General features: G+C 38.9%; 1 protein-coding gene across 8 annotated transcripts in view; it reads right to left on the reverse strand.

Annotated features, from left to right (window-relative positions):
* Positions 1–8069: 8069 nt before the first annotated feature.
* robo1 (roundabout, axon guidance receptor, homolog 1 (Drosophila)) overlaps positions 8070–11564 on the reverse strand; it is a 306681-nt gene continuing 303186 nt past the window's right edge. For all 8 annotated transcript variants that reach the window (XM_020616829.1, XM_020616835.1, XM_020616828.1 and 5 more), the window contains 3 exons: positions 10287–10556; positions 10003–10199; positions 8070–9267 (listed from right to left, as the gene is read on the reverse strand). In XM_020616829.1, coding sequence (XP_020472485.1) covers positions 9253–9267; positions 10003–10199; positions 10287–10556 — 482 coding nt within the window. In that variant the 3' untranslated portion in view covers positions 8070–9252. The remainder of the gene's footprint in view (positions 9268–10002; positions 10200–10286; positions 10557–11564) is intronic.

Raw genomic sequence — 11564 nt, forward strand, 5'->3', positions numbered from 1 at the left:
GAATAAAATCACAAATATGGAGGAAGGGAGTGAAAAGGGCAAGACATTTGTCACCCTGCCCTACAGAACAATAGGAAGAAAGTAAAATATCATTACTCTCCTGACATTTCAATATTGTATTAACCTTTCTAGTAGAATTCTGTGGACTCATTATTCTTTTTTGAGGGGGGGGGAAATAATAATCGATAGTACCATCTCTGGACACGATCTGGAAATATACTGCAGTCAAATAACATCCAACCTTAAGCCAGTCATAGGATGCTGTCTTGTCTTTAACAATTGCCTTTTTATCTGCTTAAAATTAATTGGTTAAAATACAAGCATTAAATACAAAGATAAATGGAAGTAAAAGGGTGTAGCTGTTATTCCTAAATAGGTCACAGTCATAAAAGAGAAAAATGGCTTGGCTGTAAAACAGCTTAAGATGGCAGCACAAGCACATCAGCCATCATATGGGAAGTAACAAAAGAAAAACTAAGCCTCAAGGCTACACAAAGCATGATGAAGCCATGTCTCATATTCCACTCAGTCAGCAGCCTGAAGAAAAGAGGAGAGCGTAGAGGTATGAATCCAAAGGTGTCCACACCTTTTAAACTTCACTGCCATGATCCTCCCATCCTTTATCTCTTCCACGACCCTTGTCCCCACTTTCCATCTATCAATGCCTGAAGAACAGCCACCATTCAAATAACCAGCACTCCCCAGGATATGACTATGAAAACACGCTAATTTATCCCCATTATGTACCATCGCTGAACATCAGGCACCACCGGGCCTTTTGTCTATTATTGTTTACATTGAGGCTGCATGACTGGTCATGTCAGGGTTTTGCTGAGAGCGTGTGCCGGTGCGGTTATGAAAACATGCTGCTTTTAAATAGTGTGATTGTATGTTTGCATTGGGCATTCCTACCCTAGAGGAGGAGTCGTATGAGTTCAAGGGTTATTTCAGTACTATCATTATACCGTAGGTGTAACTAACACACTGACTAAGATGAGACTCTTCTTTTCACTGAGAAATGAGCTGGTGGAAAATTGATACTCCTACACTATTCCTCTCTCTGTGTGAAGAGATATTTTAATTGGTGTTCTGTTTAGTAATTTAGCAGAAATCTATCATATTTGTAATAGAATGAATATTGTATTGGACAGGTGTATGATTAAGAATCCACAGGAGGTACACAAATTAATGTGCATTTCATAGAAACGAGCTCTGAAGTAGGGCTTGGGGATAGGACGATTATACCATAGACAGAGATACTGCTGTACTATCGAGGTACTGTACGTGTTCCCTTAATATCGCTCATTGTATTAGACCATCATGGCCAATGTTACGAATCAGTCAAGAGGACAATTTTACAGCAGTGGAAGATATTGAGGATTTCATAATCAGTCAGGTAAAATATCGTGATTTGTCAGGTTTTTAATTTGCAGCGTTAACCAAAAACATTCCCATCTGTTGTTCTAAATAAAAAAAAAATTCCCCAAAACTTAACTGACTGTGATATTAATGTCAACTAAATTCAGCAAGTTAATCGAGTTGATTAAAACAGGCAAAATGGGTTTCTCCAAAATGCTTAATAATTGTCGGTTGGACAAAATATTTAAATGTATTGGGTTATGTGAAATTGTAACAGACTTTTGGCCCCACTTGGAGCGCCGTTAGAAGTCTGTTTTGGTCACCAATCGGCAGCATCAGATCCACGGTAACGCATCTTTGTGGGCGTGTTTGTTACAGTTAAGTTATTTTATGGTTCAAAGTCCTTTTCCATTACTTTTCTACACCATATACATAATTATTGTGATAAATCATTTACATATATCCTACTAATCACAAGGCCTATAACAGTATTAATCCATTATTGTTGATAAAAAATCATGAATCAGTGGTGATATTAAATGTTAGATGTGAGCTCAGCTTAATGATGCAAAGCAGACACGGCACAGAAAAGAGCTGAGGGAAGGAAGATTCTAGGGGTGGCAGAATAAGGCTATATTCCTCTGGGTTAATTGTGCAGACCCTGTCAGCACTAAATAAGGATGATTAGAATGACTGGCTAAGTAACAAATGGATGTACAAATCACCCAGATCACTTCCCAGTTATTAAAAAAAACCTTGGATTTGGCTGTCTTCCACACTGCCTCTCTCATTACATCTGGCAGTCTCATCTCTGACAGCTATTTTTTACAACAGCTCTTCTCTGTTAAATTTTTCACAAGTTAAAACAAGTTTAAGTGTTTAACATGGATTAAAAACAACTTTTTGTAATTACGTGAAATTGTGATGAGTTGGTTGGTGAGATCATTAAACGTAAATGAGGTTTGATTGAAAGTCTGAAGAGGTGGCGTCTGACCTGCAGCTGTAGTGTAAATAGCTGTGGAGAGGTGTTTGTAAGCCATCTAAACACTGTGCACCTGTGATGACGGGTTCCTCCCTGGCGTTCTCGCGGAGGGTAGGAACAGTAAGACGAGTTGTCAGACAGTGCACAGCTGTTCACTTAATTGCCTCCTAGTTTGGGAAGGAGGTTAATGAAGCAGTGTGGCGATCAGAAATGAGAGACAGCCTGAATGTGCACAAAATAAATTAGTTTCTGGCTGCCAGGACAGACTTGAAAGCAACAGCAGTTTGAATTATTGATTGCAAAAAGTAAAACACACAGTAATTAGACCTCATACTGACATTTTCCATATTAGGAAATCTTTTGTCTTTTGTCTTTAAAGGTAGAGTTGGCGATTTCCTCCAGAAGCATTTTTTTGTTACATTTCTTGAATTACTTTTTTCATCTCCATGGCAATGAATACATTGAATGCAATGACAACATAAAGAAAAAAATACACCATCTGTGGCAGCAGCAGGGCTGAAAAACACTTAATGAATAATTCTATTCGTCCCAAACAAAACCATTGAATGGCCTATGTGTGTGTCAACCTACTTCCTACTTGCGTGCACTCAATGCATGAACTAAGTCTCCCACAAGGTGTTGCAGTTGCAGGCAGAGGTGTTACTGCTCTGTTTTAGTTGGCAAAAGAGATGATTGTTACAGGCCGGTCCTTCCACTTTAGGACATATACAGCCTTATAGGCAATGTTGTTGTTGTGACCTACATGTGGTATGAGAGCAAGAAGACTGCCGCCCAGTCTTGTAAGGCTAGTTACCAACTATGAGCCAGGGCTAAAGCAGCTTGGCCATGAACCAGAGGTTCCCAACTACGGGTGGAGGCCGCAGATCTGGGTGGGTAACACCATATTTGATAAAGTTACAACTAAAAAGAAGTTAGATGCTGCAAGAAGTAAAACCAGAATTAACATTTTGAAAGATTGTGAAAACAGAGAACAAAAGTGGCTGAAAAGTGACACCATGGTGTCCATATTTCTGCTAATTATAGGTTCTGTTTTGTTTAGGGGGCATTTGTTATTTTCCTGAAATCTGTAAGTAGTAGTCAGGCAGTGCGTGTTGTGTTTTGGAGGAGTGGCTTTGGAGAGAAGTCAGAATGAAAGGGTTCTTTGGTTGTTTACTTTCTAAAGCAAGCTTCCTCTTGCTAGTTCTTCCAGGATCGCCAACCCTACCTACAAATTAGACTCATTCATTCACTTGAAACTTGCATGCACTTTGTAGGATGTGAAGACAGTGAACCTAATTTATGAAGTAGTTTTTAGTCCTCAGAACTTGATTTGATTTGATTTTGATTTGATTTGATTTATTCTTTCAAGCATATAAAACAGTTGATATAACAACACACATTTTTACACACAATCCAATATCAATTTGCTTATACCTAGTACATGCTTGAATGGAGTAGGAAGAAGTCAGACTTATCCAGTCCTACCCCATGACATCATCTTACCATCATTGGTTTGCAACCAGTAAATGATTCACTTCTACCCACACAAGTATTATGCTAAAGAATGGTTACAAAATGTACACCACACCCACAATGTTCCATCTAATTAATCATTGAGCCTGTTCTTGCATATATCTTGATTGACACATACCTTTATATTTATGTTTAAACTCGTCAATTCTATTACTATTTTTTATGTCCACACTTAAATTATTCCATAGTTTTACCCCACTTATGGAAATACAAAATCTTTTTTTGGTTGTACGTATAACATGAATTTTTAAATTTAACTGACCCCTTAAATTGTATCCCCCTTCCCTTTCATTAAATAGTTTTTGAATTCCACCAGGTAATAAATTGTTCCTGGCTTTATACATAAACACTGCAGTCTTGTATCCCACTAAATTGAAAAATTTTAGCAGTTTAGACTGAATGATTGGTGTGATCCCTGTACCCCATCTTATGCACAATTCTTATCGCGCTTTTTTGTAATGTATACAATGGTTGAAGTGAGCTTTTGTATGTATTTCCCCAGTTTTCAACGCCATACTCTAAGTATGGTAAAATCAGTGCAGAATACAAAATGCATAGTGCTTTCCCATCCAAAATATATTTCACCCATGCCAATATCGATATATTTTTTGCTACTTTATTCTGAACATATCTGATATGCGATTTCCAGGAGAATTTGTCTTTTCTTTTCTTTATCTTCTCAAGTTCCTGCGTAACCCATCCTGAGAGTTGCTGTAGGTTTTCACCCGATGCCCATATGGTAGTGTCATCAGCAAACAAAACCACTTTCACTAAATCAGAAACCTTGCATATATCATTAATGTATAATATAAATAATTTAGGTCCCAAAACAGAACCCTGAGGCACTCCACATACAATATCCAGCTCATTCGATTGGTATTCACCCAACTTCACAAATTGACGCCTCTGTGTCAAATAACTTCTAATCCATTTCAGAACCATTCCTCTGATCCCATATTTTTCTAACTTATCCATTAATAACTCATGATTGATTGTGTCAAATGCTTTTTTTAGGTCAATAAATATCCCCATCGTGTATTTCTTCTCATCCATAGCACTTGTAATGTCCTCCATTAGGTCAGTAATGGCCAGAGATGTCGATCCGTTCGACCTAAAACCGTATTGGCAATCAGAGAGGATTTTATGTTTGTCAATAAATGTATCTAATCTGTTATTAAAGAGTTTTTCCAGAATTTATATAACTTGAAAATACTTGTAAGAATATTGTTTCTGATTATCCCCCCCCCCACAACAATGACCAAGGCCACGGTGCAGGGACCATCTACAAAGTGCAACAAAAATTCATTCTTAGTGTTACCGAAATTGCTCCACACATCACTGGTCACCAGTTAGTAATACTACAACGCTTAATTTGATAAAGTGTGACTGAGAGCAAAACTATTGAATATTTTTTGTAATATCTCTTTGCAGCATGTGCTTTGTAGATGGTCCCTGTGCAACCGTCTTATGGCTGGCTGCACATCCATTATTTCATCAAAAGGGTTTGTTTTGATGAAAATTAAGTTGCAGCTCATTATCGGTCTACCTTACTACCTGACTGGTTCACAAACTAGCGAAATTAAGACAGTTTTGCAATTACTTAGGCTCAACTAACAGGTCTTATCATGATTGACTAATCAGTTTGTTTTGGTTAAGTGATTAATCATTTGGTTTATAAAATGTCATAGAATAGTTCAAAACGTGCCTGAGGTGATGTACCTTTGTCCAGAACTGTAATTGGAGTTTACTATCACTGAAAATGACAAAAGCATCAAATCCTCACAATTAGGAAGCCAGAAATGTTAAATGTCTGAATGTTTCTTTGAAAAGCAACTTGGACAACTATTAAAAGAGCTGGCAGTTATGTTCCCTATGAGTTGACTAATTATATATGAGAAAACTAGCAAGAAAAGTAATGTTATACTAAATGCATGCAGTCCTCTTTTTCCTTCTGCTTACCCCAGTGTTAATGTTATATATGCCACAACACATTTCCCCGAGCACACAGGTGGAGTAACTGTAAGACCAAACCAAAGACTACCCCGGCTTTTTGTGCATATTCATACCATTGTGGGGTGAATAACCCTGGCAGCCAGTGAACCCGCTTAATATTGTTAATCACCTCCATGTCATTGTGGGGCCTAGACAAACCTCCACTCATTAGAAAGATGGATGGAGGCATAAGGGTATTTTACCCCTGTTCCAAATGTATTCTTTTTAGAAAAGGTGCTTAGTGGGGGAATGAAGGGGGAAGGGAACTAAAAGCTACGATAGCTGAGGAGGAGGAGGAGACTGGGAATTCAAAGACTGCAGTTGTCAAGGCTAAACCATTATAAAACCATTACTGAATCATAATGATACATTTCTAATTCTAACGATGGGAGGTATGTTGTAAAACAGTGTTGTGCAAAAGATTGTTTAGCTTTTGATTAGATTACTTCTGTACATTCCTGTGTTTTTACAGCGCTTGAGATACTAGCCAAAAAATTTAATGGTTGCAATAAATGAGTCCAGCGGCCATAGACTCTCTTATCGCTCTGATGGCTTTCTGCAGCAGATTTGGAGTGGTCGGTCTCTTGAGGCTTCTAGCATGTTGAGGTGGGCAGCACTAGTCATTAACTTGTAAAAACAGGACTTCCATTCCAGTTCTTTGAGGCTCAGGAGGGAGTATAAAAGGGAGGAATCTCTCTTTCTTCATCAGTGATGTTTGAATAAGCCAGACAGACAGCGGTTGACATTAAAGACTCCCATAGGCCAGGTTATTGCCTCTGTGAGAACAAGCAGTAGGCAGGTTAGATGTAATAAAGTGGAACAAATGTATTTCGGTCCCTAATTAGGATAAGGCACTATCTAGAGTCACTCTGTGGTGACCATGCCATCTTCTGATTTTATGGATATTGTGTTTTGCTGTGTCAGCACCTATCCCACTAACTAGTGAGTGATGAGAAATAAGATGTTTGCTCTCTTATGTAACCTCATTGAAGCCTCCTTACGCCTAATTGGCAGCAATCTAGCCCTGTCAAATTTAATATAGTCCCTTCATTGTTGGTCTTGGCTTCCCTCTGTAGCTCCAGAAGCCTTTACTGAATGACATGGGATTCTGATATTGTGAGTAATAGAGAACACTAATGGAATTGGCATTATGTAATACATTTGAATAGCTACTGTACAGAACAAAAATTGCTTTTCAGCCTCTGAGCCAAGGATCTTGATAGCTCCCTCCTTGACAGTGTTGAAGTTTTGTACATACATTGTGTCTTTGAGTGAGGCAAGCGATGATTTCATATTAAAATGAAATAGATGCGATGACGTGAGGTTTATTATGATGCTTTTTAGTTAAGCTATAATAAATGTAGATTTAATTGTATAAATCTTTCCCCATATGTTTCCTAGATTTGTTACAACATTGAATCGTCAATTTAATTTGCTGAACAGAAAAAGACGCTTGTTGTAAGTAAAGTAAATTAATTATAAATATGAGAGAAAATAATTGATTTCATCTTTATTCACCCCCTTCGGGTCAGTATTTAGTAGATGCATCTTTGGCACCAAATACATCATTAAGCTTTTGTGGAGAGGTCTCAGTCAGCTTTGTACATCTGGACATTCATTCATTTGTAAAACACCTTGAGGCAATTTCCGTCTAATAAAAGCATGTCTGGTTGAAAGGTGTATTTGAAAATGCATGTGATTTTTACTTCGTCAGTGTGTGCACGGCAGATATTTCAATGCTGGAGCTTGAGAAAGTTCCACCATTGTCCCCCACCGCCCCTAGTGCGCATGTGCAGTGGACCCCAGAACGCGGAGGCAACCCCGGAAGAAAAACAAATTTGTCATGTGCGCCAGGGAAGCAACATTCAGTGGGGAAAATAAATAGATTAAATGAATGTATTAACTTAACTGAAAAAATCGTTCACAATACAGACATTGAAAAATCTCCTACCTTTTCCCCTTAATACGTGATTTAGTAACTTTAACACGAGGTTACTTACTGATAGTTTCTGATGTCATTAAATCCTGGCACTGCCTCTACTATCAATAAAACCTGCGGATATTTTGACCATGATCTTAATTTAAACAGGAGTGTAAGTGTAACAGAGTGATACATTGTTGGTTTTGGCTGGTTTTTAATGTATTCATATTAAGAAATCATCTAGGGGGAAAATCTGTTGACAAATGACCAGAGGAACATGAATAGTTTGAACTTTTTTATTCATCTTTTTTTAGTTCTTTTTTTGCTTTACGAAACAAATGCTTGCAGATGTCCTATGAATAAACAGCACCCTTTCTCCTCAAAAACAGAGGTCCATAACCCCTATCAAGAAAAGAGACTCTTGTCAAATTACAACCTCTCCAGATTCCCAAAGTAACTCTTATAGCCTGTATTTGACATTCATTTAAGTGCATTAGTTAGTACAAAACGTCACCATTTCGATTGATGTGCAATAGCTGAGTTCATGGTCAATGCGATAAGATATTTACATTGCAGCTATGACTCACATTAACTGTCTTTCATCACTTGAGCTAGTGTCAGAACTGGAGAGGAAGACAATCACAACACAAGGAGTCTCCTTTCAAGCACAGCCTTGGTAAACAGCAACCTTTACATCATCATCAGGATTAACTAGACTCTTCTGTCAAACCTGTTTTCCTCCAGTAAGACAAAAAGGTTAATAGATAGAATGGTTTAAAATAAAGTTTAGTGATTGTGCTTTTAAAACCAAAGTAAAACAAATAACAAACATTGACAACAACACGAAAAATAACAGTGCATTACAAAAAAACGAAGGGAGGGAAAAAAAAAAACCCAAAGTGGCACTTTCTTGGGGCAGCTAAATAATATTGCAATTTACAACATGGATGGAAATGATAAAATAATTATATTTACTGTCATAATAAAATTAGAATTTGCAAAATAAAACAAGGAAGACAAATTTGAGGGACCACTGCGGGTAAAACAAAAGGACATCATGTATACACGTATATTTACACACAGTCAGCCCCTTCTGCTTGCAGCTATTTTATTACAGTAACATCTGACCGTATGGGTTCTCCAAAGTTCCTGTCAAGACAAGCTGTGTCATGTCAAGTAGGATTTCACTCCATATTGCATTGGAATTAAATATACTACTGTGTATTTTGTTTTGAATGCACCATTCTTTTATCTTCAGACACTTTACTGTTTTTCCCCCAAATTAACAGAAAATGAAGTTAGAAAAAAAAAAAAAACATAGTTTGCTTTCCAGATGTAAAGAAACACTTGATGTACAGTATAATGACAGCTGACATGATGGTGAAATACTGTGATATTTAAAGAGAAACAATGGTGCTCCACTCTTGGAAAACCAGGCCAGCTCCCCCTGTCCCTCCTCTGCTCTTCAGCTTTCTACCATCTGGGCAAAAAACAAAAACAAAAAACAAATATATGTTTAACATCTACTTTATATTAAAGTGAAAGCAGATAATTTGGCCCATAGCTCAATGCAGGCAAATCAGTACCTGTGTTTGTAACACAGAACTACAGTACACAAACGTAGAACAAGGTAATTTAGAAATAATGTCAACATTACACAGTAGTTTATCCAGCAGGTAACACTGAAAACTCTTTTTTATTCTGTAAAATATATTGCTAATTATTCTTTCACAAACAGTTCTAAAGGACCAGGTGATATTCTTTGTACATGGATTAATCCAGGGGTGGGCAGTCCCGGTCCTCGACTGCTAATGCCCTTTCTTGTTTTCCAACTATCCATGTCCTACACACTGCTGATCACCTAGATTGGGTGTCTATCAGTCAGATAGATGCTGGAAGACACCAATTCACTTTGTCTTTCTTCACTCCACCCTCATCTAAGATGGTATCTTCTGGCGTCTGATTGACTTTTGAAGAACAAACCAATCCGGGACCATGTCAGATTGTTAAAATTATCTGGCTAACCTGTTAATCCATGTATGAAGACTATCTCCCAGTATCCAGATTAATTGTGCTACAGTATGTTGTGTGTATATGTTAAATTGCTTTCAGCAAATATCAGTTTTTTTCTTTTTTAAGCCTACATTCATATGGATAAGTCTGTGACAGCCTGATCTGTTGAGGGATAGCCTGTGTACTTGATAAGAGTTTGTACCTCTAGTTCTTCATCCCCTGGTTGGAAGGCCCCCATAGTGTTGAGGCCCATGTCGGCGGGGTTCCTGCGGCCTCCTCCTCCTCCTCTCCGCTGGCCCCCTGAACCTCTGGAGGACATAGAGCTGGAGGAACTTGGGTCTCGAGGGCTATTGACTGTGGGGAACTGTGGTCGGCTGTAGGGTAAAATGTCCTCTGGACCTAGGGATGGAGAGCAATTGTAGAATGAATTGAGACTTTCTTAATCAAAAATACTGCACATGACCCATTGTACTTGTTGTGTAGTACCTGCATGTTGGCGAGACTTGTTGCTACTCTCATGTTTATTTCCTTTCCCTCCATGAGCAGTCTTTTGTCTCTCCTGAGCATCTTTGCGTTCAGACGAGCTGGTTCTGGGGTCTGAGCCCTCTCTGGACCGATAGCCTCCTGTTCCTCCTCTTTTGTCTCGACCCTCACCTGCTTTGGGGGAAATCACTCCCCGGCCCTCCAAGGCCACTTTGGAGGGGTGTGTAGGGGACTTCAGCACTGCTGGAGGTGGGATGGGTGGAGGTGGGAGATCTGAGGGATAAAGTAAAAAAAGCCCTTAACCGCTGAGATAAACTAGGGTTTAGGTTATTGCAAAAGATGGAGAAACATGAATGTGTGTATCATCTGTCACTCAGTTGTCTCACACCCGCAAGGTGATAAACAAACACAGCTGCAGTGTGTGTACATACACCCAGGGCTGTATGTGTGGCTATGCCACGCGGAAACGCCTCTGGACAGACAGTAAATAGAACAGATGACATTAGAAAGAAGCCAACTCTGGCCAGAGAGTTATGAGATTTGAGCAAAAGGCAACAGAAGAGAGCGTGATGGTCAGCAGCTGGCTCTCTGACCTGCTCAACCTCCACTGTTGATGAATCAAGGCTCGTTTTGGACATTATTCATGTGAGGCCAGGCCTCTCACATGTCACACAGCCATCTAACTGGTAAAACACACTGGAAGCATTTTTGGAAGTGTTTTCTGTGTGTGTCTCACACTGCAGATAGAAGTCCATTATATCAAATGAGTCAATCCACACTGAATCTCTGCCCTCTGCTACTTTTGGTGAAGCGTAATCTCCAGTCAGATTTTTAAAACCCACAGATCCTGTTGTTTCCCATCTCTACTGGTATCTGTTACAGCTCAATAAATCGATGGGCTACATAAAAATATGATTTCTTCCTGATGATCTTACATGAAAACTGTTTGTCCAGTACATTTGTGTTGTTGGTTGACCTGGAATAGACTTTGTCCTGCTAACAGACAGCTGCTCTGATGACTTTAAACACTCTCGCTTTCAGTGTGGATTGAATGGAATCACACTTCAGTAGTTCTTGTCTTGCTTCCAGTATATTTTACCAGTAAACCAGTGCTTGAAATGGGCCAGAACGCACTAGTATGCTGTAGCGTACTTCTGAATTTTACTTTGTGGCGTACCAGGACTTTTTTTTCCGCTCGTTTAAGATGCACTGTCTCTCGCCTGGACAGCAGACGAGAGCAAGTGGCAGTGACAGAAAGCTGCAATCAGGACGGACAATTTA

The sequence above is a fragment of the Monopterus albus genome, unplaced genomic scaffold (assembly GCF_001952655.1).
Source record: "Monopterus albus unplaced genomic scaffold, M_albus_1.0 scaffold180.1, whole genome shotgun sequence".
NCBI lineage: Eukaryota > Metazoa > Chordata > Actinopteri > Synbranchiformes > Synbranchidae > Monopterus > Monopterus albus.